A 19,532-nucleotide genomic window follows, 5' to 3' on the forward strand; every position below is an offset into this window, starting at 1 on the left:
TAAATAACAAACAAATTAAATAAATAAAAAATTATAATCAAACAATTAAATTATTTGAAAACAAAATATATAATCATTTATTTAAATTAAAAAAAATTATAAATAACAATTTTATATTACCTTCATCATTTCCCAACCTTGCTGCTTCTTGTCTGAGGTGATCTTCTTCCAGTCCTGCACGTAGATGGGGAACAGCGTCCACTGCTGACAAAGGAGGCGCACATACTTGTTGTACAACTGGCCACCTTTCTTCGTCGGTTGGCCCAACTCATTGAGCGGCACAACCACTCGTCCGCTCGTCATCATAGACAGCTCTCTGGCTGTCAGCCTCCGATAGGACTTGTTCCCCTCAGTGTCTGTAAAATTTAATTAAGAAATAAATTATATATCAATAAATTAATACAATTTCTATATAAATTAAATACTGATCAAAATTTTAAAAAGTTAAATAAATACTTACCGACAAATGCCACCTCATAACCAGCCTGACGTCTCGGAGCAGGACGCTGCGCAGCCTGGGGATTCTCATTCCCTTGATCCTGCTCCTCCTCCTCCTCCTCGTCAGCAGCATCAGCATCAGTATGGTGTTGCTCATCCCCAGTAAAATGAGCCTCCTCAGTCCGCTCAACATCATCCTGCTCTATAAAACTGAGGATATCCTCCTCGCTGAGATCGTAGTCATGAATGCTGGGGAATGGCTCACTAGCATCATGATGAACCTCACTGGGTCCAACTCTCTCAGGATCAACTGGGTCTTTCCCGTGCCGACGAGTCATCCTAATAACAACAAATAGTAATTATTTATAAATAAAATAAAAAGAAAAATTATTTATAAGCTACAACATAATAAATTAAATAAAATAAAACATAAAATAAAAATTATTTATCAATAAATTACTATTTTTACCTGAAAATAAGGATCTGCAACTGAATCAGAACTCGAATATGTTTGTGGAGAAAATTCAGCAGAGCTTCGCTTCCAGAACGATTGAAGAAGTGAAAGTGGGGGGGTTTATATAGACTGAGAATTTCTAGCGGTTTTCCACAAAACCGCTAGAAATTTCTAGCAGTTTTGGACAGAACCGCTAGAAAATCCCAACGGTCACAAGTGCATCAGGAATTGGCAGATATTTCTAGCGGTTCGGGTAAAAACCGCTAGAAATTTCTAGCGGTTTTTACCTGAACCGCTAGAAATATCTAGCGGTTTATACGGAAATCGCTAGAAATTTCTAAACTCCTCGGGGAATTAAAAATATTTCTAGCGGTTCATGCATCAACCGCTAGAAATTTTCAGTGTCTAGCGGTTTATTGGGCTGAACCGCTAGAAAATAAACGCTACAAATTTGGCGTCAAGTTCCCGCCAAAACCCAGGAAATTTTCTAGCTCTAAATTTCTAGCGGTTAGGTGGTAACCGCTAGAAATTTACGGGCAATGGTCAAACCGTCGGTAATTTGCAGCGGTTTTTCTAAAAACCGCTAGAAATGTTAGAATTTCTAGCGGTTTTGTTGAACCGCTAGAAATGTTCCGCTGCTAATTCTACATTTTCTTGTAGTGGAAGGACTTCATAATAATTACGTGATCATTAATTATATTATATCTTCAAGGAAAACAAATAACCCTAACACCAAAAAAAATTGGGCACACACACACAGATATCAAATGATGGTGCCCCCAAATAAAAGTTTCAAAGACGTGCAAAATTTTGTCTTGTACGTAAGTTGTTGCCAAGAGGAAGCTCTAAGTCTCATGTGATACCGTGGTCTATTTCAGATTCTTTAGATAGAGATTTAAGGGCTTGTCATCATGTTGAGACTTCTTGGATAGTTTGCTTAGAAGTTTATATACACACACATTCATACATATTAATTATGAAATTACGAAATTATAATCAGAGTAGTATGTATGTTTTATGCTTACTGCTATTATCATGACCTCTAAGTAATTAAAAGCGTTTACTTATTCCAGAACATGTAATCGCTCTTCAATGTTTCGGAGCATATATTTTTCTAAGAAAATTAGGGCCTGTTTTTTTTTCTTTGTTTTTTTGTTCTCAAAACAATTTTATAAAATTGTTTATGAGAACTATTTTTGAAAATAAAAACAAGAATTTGTTTGGATAATAATTTGAGAAAATCACGTTTGAAAGAAAAAACCATGAAAAACTACACTTGGTAAGTGATAGTTGTTACTGGTAATAATAAGCAGTGGATCATAGTAGGTGAGAAGAGAAGAAGATTTCTCAAAATTTTTCAAAACAAAAAATAAAAAACACAAAAGCAAAAAGAAGAAAATATGTAAAAGTTGTTTTGCCTTTTTAATTTTTAAAAACATGTTACTGTTTTTTGTTTTTTAAGACAATCAACTAAAAACAAATTATCAAACAAAGTTTTTTGTTTTTCTGTTTTTAAAAACAAAAAATTGTTTTCAAAACAAAAAACTAAACAAGCTCTTAATCATTTATTCCTAAAGTTATGTTTCAATCTGAATCTTTAAAGTAATTTGGTACAACTAAGCCTTTATAGTTTTAACTTGGTACACATTGGTTCCTCTAATTTTAGTCATTTAAAACATTGGTCATTATATATATTTCAAAAAACAATTTTAGTCCTTGTAATTTTATTTTCTAAAATGTATAGACCAACATTTTATTTGCAGTTTAGTTCAGATCATAAAGAGAACACTTTTAAAAGAAGGATCTATATCCTTTCTAAATCCTCCTTTCTTATTTTCCTCTCAAAATTTCATCTTCATCTTTAGATCAAAGTGAACTTAAATTGTTAAAATTTGACTTACATAGTTGACAATGTGAACTACTATTAAAGTATTTTATAAATTAACTTTTTCTATATTTTTCCCATATTGTAGTTTTGAATTGTACAGATCAAATTTTAATACTTAAAATTTATTTATTTATTTTTATATATTTCTATGAAATACTAAATCAAAATCATTCATTTTTTACGTTAAACTGAAGATGAAATCCAGAAGAAAAAAAAGCGGGGTAGGAATTTTGAGAAAATCTAGATCTTTTAAAGAGGGATCCATATAGCTACTATCTAAAATCATGATCATCCCTCTATTATATATTTCTTTTTAATTTCATAACAATCGTATTCAGTGCGAAATTATCTTTAAATCTCTTTTATTTCTATACCTTTTATTTTAAAAGAATCATATTTAAGAGGCCAGAGACGAAGTCATGCTGTCATGGTGTCCGAACACACCACGAAACATTCAAGTTATTCAGCGGAAGGCTCCGCATTAGACACGGAGAAGACAAAAGAGTGTGGGGTCCAGATTGACTTCTAGTTGACCAATGCTAGACACGTGGCAGTTGTTAACTTTTAGGCCTCTTCAAAAGTTGCCACATGAGAGATCAGGAACAAACCCAGAAGGGAGAAGATGGCCTTCGTGGAAAAGTCTTCTCCACTTTTTGCCGCGCACTTTTGAAAAAGCCAAAAGCCATTAACTAATACAAACAAAAGAAAAGAAACAATAATTCGAAATGCGATTTTTAATATAAAAATTAATTGATTTATTTGAATAGATAAAAAAAATTTTAAAATAATTATTTATAATAAATAGATATTATCTTTCTTAAAATATTTTTACTAATCATAGGTACAACTATCATTTGATTAAACATTCAGCATGTATAATCACTGATAAAAATTATATAAATAAATATAAAAAATAAATTGAAAAATTATATTTAGAATTAAATTAAAACTCAAACTACATCATTCGTGTGTCGCGTAGCTTTCTCTGAGATGATGACCCAAGTCACTTTAAGCGACGCGTCAAGGACTAGTCAAGGTAAACCTGTGGCCTGGGTTTACCAGGAGTCTTCAAAGCATGAATCTATAAATTTGACTACCGTATATCTTCACCTCACCGCACTGAACCATATCTTACTAAATTCTAATCTTCCTCTTCTCCACAACCTACCTTCCCTTTGTCTTTCTCGTCTGCTTCAACACAGCAATATACGCAAATGACGATGAAGGTCAGAACCAGACCCCTAATCTTTCAAACTTCCTTCAAAGTCTTAATGAATATTATTTTTTTGATTCTCCTTGCATTGATTAAGATAGCAGCTTGATGATTTATTTAATCTGCTGACAGAAAATAGTGTTGAAGGTGGAACTACACGGTGAAAGAACCAGGCAAAAGGTCATGAAAACAACCTCAGGCATTTCAGGTATATACTCTATCTCCTTTAAGCAAATCCTGAGTTTTAAGTCTTACGAGTGAAAACAGAAAACATCACATTCCTTGGAGTTTTAATTTAAACCCAGTTTCGTTCGAAGATTAGCTCATCGAACAGAATATATACTATATGGTTGTTCTATGAAAGGGAAAGAATTGACAGGTTTGGTTTTGTTTTGCAGGAGTTGAGTCAGTGAACGTGGACATGAAGGACAAGAAATTAACTGTAACAGGAGACATCGACCCAGTTAAGGTGGTGGAAAAGCTAAGGAAGTTGTGTCATACAGAGATAGTATCTGTTGGAGCAGCCAAAGAGTCTGAGAAGAAAGAAGATAAAAGGATAGAGAATATAGCTAAAATGATAGTGCCTCCTCCTTCGAGTTACAGCCATGTTTATTATGCTCCACCTTATTATGTTGGAACTGTGGATGGGTATCCTAATAGTGGCTGTGTCATCTGCTAAATTTTGAACTTACGCTTGTGGGAAAGAAAAAATAAAGAGAAAGATAAGGAAGCATACGGTTGCGTTGATAGATATGTAGGCCGATGTCTTTTTTATATATAAATAGAGAACAGAAGATGAAGATAAGAAAATATATATATTTATAGAGATATGCTGGGCTTTTATTTTTACCCCTCTTGGATTTGGATTGAAATTTGATAGTGACGAGCTTGAAGGGATTGGTTTGTTGTACAAAGGTTGTCTTCATATTTAGTTTTTTTTTTTTCATTAAAAGACCAAAAAGGAGTACATAAAAGGCCAGCCCATCATATTTGAAAAATTTGAGCTTAAGCTCAAATTTTGGTTGTCTTCTTCGAAGGGCCAATATCAGTCGATAAAAATTTGCCATAAAGATGTACTAATTTTGAAGGACTACGTAATAATTACGTGATCATTAATTATATTATATCTTCAAGGACCACAGATAACCCCAGCACTAAAAAAAATGGACACAGACACACACATATATATCAAATGATAGTGCCCCCAAATAAAAGTGCTAAAGACGTGCAAAATGTTGTGTTGTACGATGTTGCCCAGAGGAGGCTCTAAGTTTCATTTGATCCCTTGGTTTATTTCAGGTTGTTTAGATATAGATTTAAGGGCTTGTCATCATGTTGAGACTTCTTGGGTAGTTTGCTCTCTGCTTATTTCATCAAAAGTTGATACACACACATCCATATTAATTATGAAGTTACGAAATTATAATTAGAGTAATATGTATGTTTGCTATTGAAAATTATAGTTACAATGAGTGTATTCGTAAATTTTGCTCTTGGTGTGAAGTTTTGCTTCTCAATTTGTTCACCTCTTATGAAGTTTAGAAGACATTACATTACTTCAAATCTTGTAAAACTATATTAAAAGTTTTAAGATCATAAATATTTTTTAAAAATAAAAATTATTATTATTATTATGTTTAATGTAATTTATAATTGTGGAAACTAAGATTTTCAATTTACACTATATGAAAAATATTTCAATAACATATTGGTATCCACGTCCCATCCTATCCTATTTCTCAAGATGGAAATATGCCATACTAAGTCAGGATTTCACCAAACAGGCTTGAGCCTGTAATGAGAATCTAAAACTTGAGTATGAGCCTGCATGCTGATTTTTTCAGATTCAGGCTTGAGCATTCGAAAAGCCTAGCAAGCTTGAAGCATTTTTAAAAACCTAATTACAAAGTAGACTCGTAAAAGGACCTCATATTCTAAGCTTTGAAGGCTACAAATAGGCTTTAAGCCCACTAAAGCCTAGCAAATGTAGCTTAGAAGCCTACATATTTTAATATATATTAATAAAATAAATTTTAAAAGATTAATCAGACCAAACCTATGGGCTTTCAACTATATTACCAACGGGAGGTTAGAGTTAGTGGAAAGGGTTAGTCCCTCACAATATAGTGAACTAAGGTTCAAATTTCGGCTAGAAGAAGTGTCTATATTTAGTGTTTGACTCCTCGAATAGAATTATTTCCAATAAGAGAATATCTATAAGTAAAAAAAAAATGTTAATTTACTTCACTATGTGCAGACCTCAAACATCATAACCTACTGTGATATTTGATGCTTACTGCCATTACCATGTCTTTTAAGTAACTAAAAGCGTGTTAATTATTCCTAAAATTTGATCAGATTGTAATCTCTCAACTAATTTGATGTAACTAAATTCTTATATTTTTTGCTCGTACTGTTCCTATAGTTTAGTCATTTACAACATTAATCCTTAAATTTCAAAAAATATTAATTATTATAATTTTATTTTCTAAAATGTAGGAATCAACATGTGGGTTTTAAATCTTAAATAGAACACCTTTAAAGAGGGACTCATATCCTCTCTAAATCCCCCTGTTTTCTTTTCCCTCTCAATCCCATTTTGACCCTTAAATCAAAATGAATAGTTTAAATTTAATATTTTATAAAACTATTATATAATATTACATAAAAATAAATCTAAATTGTTAAAACTTGACCTACACAGTACTCAAATGTAGACTATTATTGATATATCATATAAATTAAAAATGTATTTTTTTTTCATATTGTAGTTCTGCACTGTGCAGTTCAAATATTAACCATTTATTTTTCTATTATTGATATATCATATAAATTAAAAATGTTTTTTTTCATATTGTAGTTCTGCACTGTGCAGTTCAAATATTAACCATTTATTTTTTAATCTAAAAATGACGATGAAATTGTGAGGGAAAAAAAAGTAGAGGAGGAATTTTGAGAGGATCTAGATCTTTTAGATAAGGCCTATCTGGCCACTACCTAAAATCATGATTATCTTTTTTTTTTTTTACCATCAAAATCATAATTATCCTCTATTATACTTTTTTATTCATGACAATCGTGTTCAACATGAAATTATATATTTTTTATAATATGAAGTTATATATTAAACCTCTTTTATTTATGTACCTTTTATTTTTAAAAAATTATATTTACGAGGCCAAAGAAAAAGTCATGTTGGAGTCCAAACGCCTTGCGAAATACCTAATGATTATTTCACACAGATTAAGAAAAATCTTAAACTTCATTAACTCTCATTTAAAATTTAACAACTTTGTAACTTTATCCCTATTTAATATACATTATATCTCACGTAAACAAAGTCAACACAATAATAAATAAAAGATAAAATAATATATTCATATAGAAAAATTTTCTAAGTGCCATATAAATAGAACCACAAAAGTCTTCTCTTTCTACCTTATAAATAGAACTAGAAAGGTAAATCTGTTTCCAAGTTTTTATCCAGAAGATATAAATATTCGAAAGTTTTTTATGAACAAGTTTGTTTTAGAAATTTAAAATTACAATAATATTATTTTTTATTAAGGAACAAAAAACCAGACCAAACATTAAACCCCTTGAGATAGTGGTTTAAGGGTCAGCGGGTCAGACCGAGGTTCAACCGAAATCAAACCAGTCATATTAAAATAATATAGTTTAATTAAAAATAACAAAAATAACAACAATAATAATCACTAGTAACAAAATACAAGAAAATACAATAGTTTGACTGTAACAATAATAAAGTATAACAATATTGAGAATTTTGATTTTTATAATTCCTTAATAACTAAAATTAATTATTATTAATATCAAAATCATCATTAAAATTCATTTAAATTTATAATGACTAAAATATTAGGAGCTAAATGAGAAAAAAATAGTATCAATAACAATATAATTATCCAAACCGATTTATTATTGGTTCACACCAGTTTTTACTGGTTTCACCAGTTTACTCCCTGTTCGATATGTAGCTGGTTCAGTGATTGAACCAAACCAGACCACAGCTGGTTTATCGATTTTCCGGTTGAACTGGCTTGTTCGATCCATTTTTTGTTTATTTTTTTATGGTCAAAAGATTAACGTTAACCATTAAAATAATGACGTGATCATTAATATTTTTAACAGTATAGGATAATATTATTTTTAAATTTTTGGAGTAAATTTATTTCCCAAAAAACTTTCAGATGCTCAATGTTTTAAGTAAATGCTTTTATAATAAATTTACATTGTAACCTAATCATTTAACCTAAACATTAACAATGCAAACAAAGCAAAGAATCAATAATTCAAAAATGATGACCTCATTCATGTTTCGCGTCATCCCAAGCGACTCTAAGCGACGCGTCAAGATAGATTTCTGACTTGGTTTACTCGGAGTCTTCCATCCAAACATCTATAAATTAGGCTGCCATATATCTTCACTTCACCACACTGAACCATATCTTCTAATAATCTTCCTCTTTTTCACAAGCCTACCTTCCCTTTAGCTTTCACTACTCTGAAATTAGCTTCAACATGTCAACAAAAACGCAAACGACAATGAAGGTCAGAACTATATATGCCCTGCTCTTTCAAACGTCCTTGCTTCCAAGTCTGAATGAATATTATTGTTTCGATTCCCTTTGAATTGACTAATATGGTGGTTTGACGATTTATTTTCCTGCAGAAAGTAGTGTTGAAGGTGGAACTACACGGTGATAGAACCAAGCAAAAGGTCATGAAAACTACATCCGGCATATCAGGTATACTCTGTCTCCTTTAAGCAAATCCAGAGTTTTAAGTCTTCTAAGCGAAAATTCACGACGGTTAATCCCCGTGTTTAACCTTTTGTGTATGTATTAAAAAAAAAAAAAATCAAGCTTGTTGTTTAATTTTAACTGAGGTTGTTGACACATTGTTGAATTCGCAGCTGACTATGAATGCATATGGACATACTTATCCAGGTAAGCCACTGGGCTTCCTCTCTGTGTATAATTAAAAAGGAAAAAAGGCAGTAGCCTCGACTCCCTTTTCCTGATTCGGCCTCAAGTCTGAAACCAAGAGGGGTTACCAACGGAAGACTATTTCAAAGTTGAATAAGGCTATTGCTCATTAGCACCTGGCCATTATTTTGCTGATTTTTCTCTCAAACCAATAAAGCCTTGGAAGAAGAACTAACACGCCTATTTATTTGTTAATTCACTTACATTTCTTGTTAATGTCTTTGTGTTTCTTGTGAATCCCCTTATTTTTGTTGTTAATTCACTTACATTTTTCATTAGTGTCCTTATATTTCTTGTAATATCCCTTGTTTTTGTTGTTAATCCATTTATGTTTCCTTAAATTGATAATTTAATAGCAAAATTACACCATCAAACATTTTACAATGGTGAATGTACATTAAAAAAAAAAATATTTCAGGATGTTAGACGGGTCACAAAATATTTTAAGATACTAAACATATCTAACAAAGTATTTAGAGGCTGTTTGGCTCATTGAATCATAGGTAATGGAATGTAATGCAAAGATGATTACAATAAATTTGTTTGGCTCATCTTGAGAATGTTTTAAAAAAATAATTTTTATATTAAATTTAATAACCATAAAAAAGAAAAAGACTAAAATATCCTCATCTTCTTTCTTATTGTCTCCTTCTAACTCAATGCCTTCTTCCTCCTCCTCTTTCCACACCAGTCACCATAACAAATTTTTAGAAACATCCGAGGTTTCGAGACAAAAAATGGAATTGTAAAATCATTGGTTGAAGGAGGTATCAAATTTGTAAAGATGAACAAGAATTCAGACTAACAAAGATAAACAAGGGTCTAGATCTACAAAAAGTGGAACCAGGGAGGTGAAGGAGGTAAGGGGCAGTTTGATCAGCTGCTGAGTAGAAATTGTATAATCATTCGAATTTATTTCAGAGAAAGACTAGTGTTATTTTTCTGAAAATTCAAAGTGCACCGTGTCGTTTTGGTGGTCAAGGATTTTTTCCCAGCACCATTAAAATGGAGCTCGATGGCGGACATAGAGAGGAAGAAGGGTTAATGGTTTTTGATTTCACTATAGGGGTAATAGTGTAATTTTCTCATGTTGTAATCCCCATTTATAGGGTATAACTATGTAATCTGAATGCAGTTATTTAAGGAAACTTAAATAGAGATTACGAAATGTAATCTTATTTACTTTACATAGGTCCAACCAAATATTTGACTATTAGGAAATTTTAATCTCTTGTACTCATGGAGCTTTCAAAGCGTTATATTGAATTATCGAGTGCGGCCAGAACCGCTGAAGGGTCATTTCCACGCACGAATGCTCCCCGAAACAGATGGCTAGGGATAGACGCAGAGAAGCGTACTGGGTCCGCATTGACTAGTTGACTCGTTTATCACCTGGCCGCTTTGCAAAAAATTATGAAACCCACCTATAATTTTAATTTCACACGATATTTCAATTTAATCTTTCAGTTTTATAAAATATTTTTTAGTCTTCTAACCCAAATACCATTTGCCTTAACTGATAATTTTTTTATAACACTCATTATTATTTAAAAAATTCAACTTAGTATATTAATATTTTGTTCATATTTAAAATTTGAATGTTAACATGTAATTTAACAGCAACATAGTTAAAGCACTGAAAAGACACGTTATAAAAATATAACCCAAATAGTCCTCTCTTTCTCTCTGTTTTTTCTTCTCTCTTGTTTCTTTTTTTTTTTTTTTCCAACCTCCTCTCGTCTCCGTCCTGATTTCTATTTATGGAGAGCTTAGGCCTAGGGTTTCTACGAAATAAGATAGTTTAAAAGATAAAATTACTTGAATTTTGAAAGAGATATTATTTATCTAAGATATCTTAGAATAACTCTTGGATATTAATATGTCATTACTTCTTTAATTTATTGGGAAATATTATGAGATAACCCATTGGTACGTTTATTTTTATTAGGTTCCTTACTATTTCAATCTCTTTTGAATTTTCTAGAGAATAATCCCAAAACATTAATTAATATATAGAGATTTGATTATTCCCCATACATGGAAAATAATCATAAAAGATAATCCCTTAAAATTTAATTTAAAACCATGGTTTGAAAACTCGGACCAGACCGGCCGGTTCATACCGGAAACAAGAGAACCGGCCTCTTGTCCAGTCCGGTTCATTGTCTAAACCGGACTGTTCCAAACCGGTGTGAAACCGGTCAAACCGGTACGAACCGGTTATGAACCGGATAACTCGTTAGGTTGAGCAGGTAACCCGGGTCACTGTTAAATGGCCAGAAAGATGCTAAAACTCTGAAAATAAAGAAAGTTCATAGGTAAAAAAAAGGAAGAAATGAGAAGAAGAAGAGAAGAAAAATACAGTAGACGAGAGAAAAAAGAAATAAAGCATGTGTAGCCAGCATTTGAGAGAGCCAATGGAGGTGAGAGCCGTTATCGGCAGTGACAACGGTGCTGGAGGCAAGGAAAGTCAGCTATTGGGACCAATATTTGGGTGAGAATGACTAGCAGAGACAAAGATGAAGGAGTTCACAGATCACAAGAACTTGAGAGAGAAGAGGGAGGTAATAGAGGTGCAGGTGATAACATTCAGTGAGATTTGAGTGTGCTGGGACGAGATTTCAAAATCTGATTTTGCTTCCCCCCCCCCCAAGAGTGTGCTTAACCGGGCAGCATGGAGGGAGGAAGAAGAAAAGAAGGACATTGAGAATCTCTAAAAAACAATAGCATTAATTATATAGCAGCCTATGACATTAGCCTTCCAGTACCATTTCGTCCTTTCTTTTCATTTTTTGAAATTGTGGATGTGACTTCCTTTATATATATAATTATGCGTATGACACATTTTTATTACCTTATTACTTTATGTTGATTATATATAAACATATATATATGATTATATATATGATAACATATACTTTATATGTGTTTTTTAATATGATATTACAAATATCATTTTTATTAAAATATTTTTTATAATCAAATATAAATATTTTTATATATTTTATTTATATTATATTTTTTATTTAATTCCGGTTTGACTCTGGTTCAACTCCGGTCTGACCTACTAACCCTTGACCCACTGTATTGACCGGTTCAATAACCGGTCCGGTTTTTAATACCTTGCTTAAAACTCCAAGTATCACAGGATAATTCATAAGGATAACCACTTATTTTTTTTATTAATTTTTTTTTGTTTTTGATTTTTTATACTTTTTTATTTATTTTATTTGAATTCACATCCCAATAAAATTCTGTGTACTCCTTATATGTGTGGATATTGTATAGCTTTCAACTTGTATGATTTATACATACTGAGCAAGATGTCATGATGGCGAAGATGATGATATTAGGGATGGAATTAAGTTATAGCTTATGGGGACAATTATCCCCACAAAGTAGGGGGGGGGGACATAGTGATCCTAATTATTTCATATTTTCCTCAGAAAATTTCAATTTCTCTCAAAAGAAAAAATTTATTTGCTTCCTTAAAAAGTTTCACGTAACCCCCAAAAAATTTGTTTCAATAAAATCTTATTATATGTCATAATCTTAGATAACAATAGTTTGATGATGGAGAGATAATAATTTAGAAAATACTTCTTTTAATTTTTTTATTATACAAATGAGATAAATAAATCTATATAATTAAAAAAAAAAACATTATTTTGATAACTACCGGAAAATTATTTTATGTTAAGACGGTTTTATATGTTATATGTCATTTTAATTTTATGTTTTATTCACTATTCTTTAGTACTTCCTCCGGTCTTATTTATAAGCTTCAAATTTAGGAACCGATATGGTCTATTTTATAAGTTTCAATTTGGCTTTGTCTTAATATTTAATGTATTTTTTTAATGTTATTCTTAATTATTTCTTTCTTATCACATTTTTCTACACATTCTCTTTCACTCTTTTCACATTTATTATAATGGCATATTTAGAAATAAAAGTGTATTTCTAACATATTTATTATTTTTAACTAATTTTAACCAATTATTTATTATCCGTAAATTGGTTATTTAAAGCTTGTAACAAGGATCAGAGGGAGTATTTAATTTTAACAATTTTTTTGCCTCTAGTGGAATTCAATAGATGTTTTAAACTATATTTCTTAAAAGAACAATACTTAATATTTATAATGAGTAAAAATTTTGAGCAACCGCCAAATTTTCCGGTGTCCGTCACCGGATGATATCACATCGCATGCTCAGTTAATGATGATTTCCGTAATGACTAATATGTATGTGTGTCGACATGTATAATCCATTTTTTTTTTTGGCCAAAGTCGACATGTACAATCAATCTATTCATTTTGTTGAAATCCGTGGAATTTTAAAAATTAGAAATCTTAAAAAGTTAAAAGAATATTATATCACTTCTTTTAATATAAAGACAAGAAGAAAGGTTGAAAAAAAAAATTTAATCTAAGAAACAAATTAACTGCAAATCAACAAGTTACAATACGTTGGTTGAGATAGTAGGCATTCTCATACCCATAAGAAAGAAAACAAAAATTTAAATCTCGAAAAACATACTTGTAGGAATGACTTTTTTTGTTTGTTTGTGCATAGGTAATCCTATTCGAGGTACTGTCAGAGTGTCAGGTACTAAATGTAGATATCTCTCTCGGTGGGGATTCGAATATTGGTTTGTCACTTTGTGAGAGACTAGTCTCTTTCGTTGGACCTAACCCCCATTGGTTGTTGAGAGAACTTGTTGGGAGAGTTTTGACTTTTACGTTCTTGACCTGAAAGAGATTAGTCTCAGGTTTAAGATAACTAGAGGATACTCTAAATTATATAAAAAAAGAAAAGCAAAGAAATACTAACTACAAAGTAAGCAGAGTTATCCTATACCAGTCTTTTAAAAGCTAGCCCGGCAGTATATATGCATGAAGTTCATGGTAAATAGCTAAATCCTTGCTCATATAATGAGGCATTCCTTGCAAGAAGATTGGCACACAACGATGCTTCTTCTCCATTTGAATGGGACATCTCAAGATCCCAATTGGAGTATATGAGTTCTCACCTCATAAATCCAAGTTCTTTTTTTTTGGCCTAGCTTCAAACTACGAGAACTATCAATAGTCAGGGAAAAAAAGAACATATACATTGAAGAATATCCATTAGACGCAAGAAGCAACAACTAACCGAACTAGAAGGCAGCGGAACTCAACCAAAAAAACTAGAGACAAGCAAAAGAAAGAGCAAAATATCAGTCTGAAAACGAAACCAAGAATTAGAGAGCTAAGAGTCTCAGCCAATCTTAAATCATCAACCAAAATTTTCGCCACATAAGAAGGGGGATTTGATACCCAATCTTTTGAGCTATTCTCCTTCAGAGGGACCCAGTTTCCCTACTAGGCATTATGATGAGCACCAAGTGCTCATCACCCAAACACATCGTTTTATTAAAGAATGGAGAAATCTTGGCCATTGGTTGTATGATAATCCTAACCGTCCAATTCTAAAATATCCTTGCTGTGCTGTGGGAAGACTCCAACGGATGAGGCTAGACTCCGCTTCTCTTCTCGGCATCCCTATGAGCCTCATCGACGGTGGCTGTCCTTGGATGGCGCATTGGGGGCATTAAACTCTACGGCGCTCAACAAATGGAGGTTGAAGATGACACATGGTTCAGCGGCGTATGGCAAGAGATTCAATTCGATGATGCTTGGAAGGATTGCACAGATCTGATTTGATGCTGTAGGGATTCATGAACCAAGGTAGGATTTGAAGAAGAGAAGACTCAAAGCCATTGCAAAAATTGAAAATCATGGTTCAGATGCTAATTTTCATTGATTTCTTGTAGAAAAATGGCACCACTCTGGTTCAAATGCAAACCAAAAAAATCCGCATAAAGTGGCGTTGATTCTAGAATTGATCTCTATTGGAAGTATTAAGTTTTGTAAGCAGCTTAGCAGTTTTTTGTCATTCTGAAGAGGGTAACTTGTGAATGGAGAATGAAAGTTCAGGTTAGTAGAGAAAAAATGTGAAAGAAAAATTTGGAACTTGTTCTGTTGAATCGTATCTCCCTAAATTTGGTTCCTGCATTTTATTTGTCACAAATTAAATCTTTTTATTATATGTATGTTATGTGATGAAAAGAATAGGAATGTCTCATAGATGTTAATGGTAAAACGGAGCTTAGTTTGTAGAAGATAATCTCATGGACCCTGGAGGCTGATATATTAAGCTAGACAAATAAAGTTGATTTTGATAAAATAAAAATGATGACCCCGATGCTTTGGCTCTGTTTTTCCATGCATTTGCTGGCCACTAATTCAAATTTCCAATAAATCCATATTATGCGCTCAAATGTTCAAATTAGAAGGTTGATGTATTTAAAGGAACATTTACCTGAACTATAGTTTCAAATGCTCGCTTCTCACCTCTCTTGAATCCTTAGATAATGCATATACATTCACGTTTACCAAAAAGCCATATTCTTGTTTATTATTTACTTGTTTGAACTCCCTTCCTATCTAGAGTTTAGGTTCATCTTTCATTAGCTGGTTCCTATATGCAATAAAACATTGTGATTTTAAAAATATTATCTTGCAATATATATATATATATATATATATATAAGCCTAAACAAGAATTCCCTTTCCTTTTCTTTTTTTTTAACTAATTACACATATTTCAATAAAATATGGTTATTCTTCAAATATTAATTCCAATACATATATAACTATTAAACAAATATTATATATGTAATTAAAGAAACAACTAGAAAGTATAGACAGATTCAAAACCAACCTATGATTAGAACGTCAAGCTCCTCCTTCAATCCAAAACTTTTCTTTGCGTTGAAAGAATAGAAACTTTCAAAAATTCTTGTAGTGCTTTTAGTTCAGGCACTTTCAATCTAAAAGCTTTTTTTTTTATTTGATGTTTTCTCCCAACCTTCAATTGCAGAAACTCTTTTTCCTATAAAAGTTGACACCAAGCGTGTTAGAGACTCTTCAATTAGGTTAATGTTGAGACAATAATTTTATTTACTTAATTAAATTATCTTTGAGATTTCATTGTCGATATATGATTTTTTTTTCTAATCATAATTTCCTAATGAAAATAAAAAGAAATATTTTTGCCATCAATGATTCGTGATTTTGTATCTAGTCAGGGATCAAAATTTTTGAAAAACTACAACTGAATAAATAAAACAATGGAGCCTTGCCTTCTATTAATTAAAACGCTGCGTTTGGGTGATGAGCACTTGGTGCTCATCACACTGCTTGGCAGAGAAATTGGGTCCCCTTCAGAGCTGCACATGCACACTAGTTAGCAGCTGCATTGCAATTTCTTGGAATCCACTTAAATATGCATAATTTAAGAGCTTTGGCAAGATGAAGAAATTCCTCCCCCACAATCAAGCGCTTCCCTTCGAAGCAAGAAATTTAGGAGCATTCTCTCTAAATAAATTACTTCTTGTCGACGCAAAAGAGGCTACTCATCGTTGCACACTTTTGCTGGAGAAAACTAAACCCTAGCAGAGCGTTTCCTCATAAATCTAAGTTCTTAATGAATGTGGTAAGTCACTTTTTCACATATGCGCCAACACTATAATCAAACTTCGTGTGCAAATTAAAACTACCCATAAACTTTCCTAATCAGAGCAAAAATGCCACCACCGTTAATGGATACAAACGTACGTAACTTTTTTCTTTGTTTGTGGGTCGCATCAAGTGCTTAGGTGTCAACTAGAGCTCTAATATTCTCTTCCCCCCCCCCCCCCGCCCCCAAAAAAAAACCATAATTGCAAGAAAAATGACCACAAGCTGAGGAGGAAGAAGAAATCGAATAACTGAGATTGAGGAAGGAAAATTGACCACGCTAAGGCAAAGATGAAATCAGATTGAGGAAGAAGAAGGAAAAGAAAAGTACAAACTGAGAAGCAGGGAACATTTTTGGGTCTCATCGCTTTTGTCCAAACCCCTCTCATTCATCAAGGACATAGCAGATCTGAAAAAGTCAAGCTACTCGATCACTATCGTCTTCTCAACTATCTATCATCTTCCTCCCAACTCTCATTCAATCAAAATGCAAACTACGAGAACAAATTTAAAACAATCCATAAGAACAATCATAATAATAAAATGAACAGATTTAGAAACCATCTAATAAAATCATAAACGAAAAAGGGACTCAGAAACTCAGAGCAATAAGTTTCATTCAAAAAACAAATCACACAAGCAAAACTTGAGATTGAAGGAGAGTGTCCATCGTAAGAAGTTTGCCTCTTCTTCGACAACCAGGGGAGTGCATATATGGACCGTGTTGAAGAAGGAAGCAATGGCTAAAGGAGATCAAAGGTGGGTGTTGATGTTGTTGAGAACGGCGCAGGCGAAGGGAACTGCGAAGTGGACCTGTACATGGTTGGAATCTTGGGGGTGACAACAGGCACGGCTGTGATGGATTTCTAGAAAGATAGAGAGAAAGCAAGTTGGAAATAACAACTATGGGTTTGGGACAAAGTGAAAGTGTTGTTGTTGTAGATGATAGAAAAATAGTTGCAGTAAATGGTGGGAGAGACAGTGGAAGTTGGTAGAGGGCGGGGGAAGAGAGAGAGCATGAGGAGGTTTTTTTTTTTTTTTAAGTAATAAATTAAAACGATAAGAGAGGGAAAGAGCATGACAATTAGGAAAAAATTAATGAGTTGGTGCATTGCAATTGGATACACTACAAAAAATTCGACTTTCAGCGGTGACAAATGTCGCCGCTGAAAGTCCAAAAGTCGCCGCTGAAAAGCTTCAGCGGCGACATTTTGTCACCACCAAGTCGTTGCCGTAGCGACCGTAGCTGAAACTTATCAGCAGCGACAAAAAAAGTCGCCGCTGAAACTGGACATTCAGCGGCGACATTCTGTCGCCGCTGAAAGCTGATGAGTTTGTCGCTCAGAACCGTCGCCACTGAAACATGAGAATCGGCGGCGACTAATGTCGCCGCGGAAACTTGCTTCGGCGGTGACATTGTGGTCGCCGCTTAAGGTTGCTTCGGTGGCGACATTGTGGTCGCCGCTGAAGCTTGATTCGGCGGCGACTTTGTTGTCGCCGCTGAAGCTTGATTCGGCGGTGACTTTTTTGTTGCCGCTGAAGACCGTTTCAGGGGCGACAAAAAAGTCGCCGCCGAATCAAGCTATGTCGCTGCTAATTGTCATTTTAATTATTTTTATAATATATTAATTATGCAAAAAATTTTATTTATATTGCTGATAAATATTATTAAAAGGTTTAATAAAAATAAAGTAATTAACACACAAATATGGTATATTAAATAATAAGATTTATAACCATGAAAGTGTTCTTTATGTCTCTAACTGAAAAAAAAATTGTTCAATTAAAAGATACATTACATAATACAAAAGAAAAATTACGTAGACGGATCAATATTAGGGATGCTAGAAGTAGGGGTATCTGCAGGAGCATTTAACTGCATCTTTTGCATGAAAGCAGTGAACTGAGCTTGTATTCTCTGTTCCATCAACTGCTCCATCCTTTGTTCAAGTTGCGTACGCTCTGCTTCCATCTTTGCTCGCTCTGCAGCACGTTCTGCTTCCATCTTTTCTCGCTCTGCTGCACGTTCTGCTTCCATCCTCTCTCGCTCTGCAGCAAGATTAGCTTCCATCTTTTCTCGCTCCTCTTGAAATCTTCTTTCAAACTCTTCATACAATTGGGTGCGTACATTCTCAAGTGAATCACTAGATTGAGTGTGAAGTCTCTTCCTCCGAGGCTCTGCTCCATAACCTTTTCCTCTAACATATCCTGACCTCTCACCAAGAACAGCTGTCAATATCTCATCAGAGGTCATTCGAGCATCACTCTCTAAGGATTGCTGCTGAACGAGCTCATGCATGTGATCCTATAGTTACAAATTACAAATTACATTAATGAAAAAAATATAATTATTTAATTAAATATAAAGGACAGATATTATACATACATGAATCTCTTCAGATCGCGGATCCACCCACTGTAACTGGCCATCTGCAGTCTTCCTAGTATGTGTTATCTCCCAAACCTGATCTGGGGGGGTAGGCTGTCCAGTGGTGGGGTCTCTCTATAAAGCATAATATACAAAAATAACAAATCTTGAAAAATAAAAAAATGGATAAAAAAATAAAGTGTAGTGAAGAGGCAACTTACTACAGAGAACTCAACCTCCGCAAATGATCGGGGACCACATGTATGCTTTGTTACTTGTTTTGCTCGGTTTTGTGTGTTTCTAGCACTTTTGTTCTACATCAAATTTGAGTAACTACTAAGTATGTTGAATGATATAATTATATTATTCATTTAAATAGTTAGTATTTAGTAAGATACCTTAAATGGATCTGACTGAAAATATGTCAATAACCACTCCCAATCTTCAAAACTTACAGTTTGAGGTGGATTTGCCAACCTTTCTTCATCAGTGTCAAATTTCTTATAGTGGGTATGCAAGTTGGTCTTCCAATTTCTGAAAGCATTTTGCAATGTGGTCACTATCATTTTTTGGAACTTCTCTTCATCTGTTGCAACAG

The 19,532-nt window shown here is 33.1% G+C and overlaps 1 protein-coding gene across 1 annotated transcript; it reads left to right on the plus strand.

Annotated features, from left to right (window-relative positions):
- Nucleotides 1-3,977: 3,977 nt before the first annotated feature.
- On the plus strand, nt 3,978-4,817 carry LOC114747819 (heavy metal-associated isoprenylated plant protein 12-like). Its single transcript, XM_028936166.1, has 3 exons — nt 3,978-4,006; nt 4,126-4,201; nt 4,392-4,817. Exons 1-3 carry the CDS (start codon nt 3,995-3,997, stop codon nt 4,670-4,672), a joined length of 369 nt encoding a protein of 122 aa, XP_028791999.1. The 5' UTR covers nt 3,978-3,994; the 3' UTR covers nt 4,673-4,817.
- Nucleotides 4,818-19,532: the final 14,715 nt, after the last annotated feature.

This window comes from Neltuma alba, unplaced genomic scaffold (assembly GCF_004799145.2).
Source record: "Neltuma alba isolate B1F8T4 unplaced genomic scaffold, ASM479914v2 tig00005482_pilon, whole genome shotgun sequence".
Classification (NCBI taxonomy): domain Eukaryota; kingdom Viridiplantae; phylum Streptophyta; class Magnoliopsida; order Fabales; family Fabaceae; genus Neltuma; species Neltuma alba.

Bases quoted from the DNA above. Each gene is read 5' to 3' on its own strand.
- LOC114747819 (XM_028936166.1), top strand. The intron at 4,202-4,391 runs GTATATACTCTA...TTTGTTTTGCAG, and splicing joins AACAACCTCAGGCATTTCAG to GAGTTGAGTCAGTGAACGTG.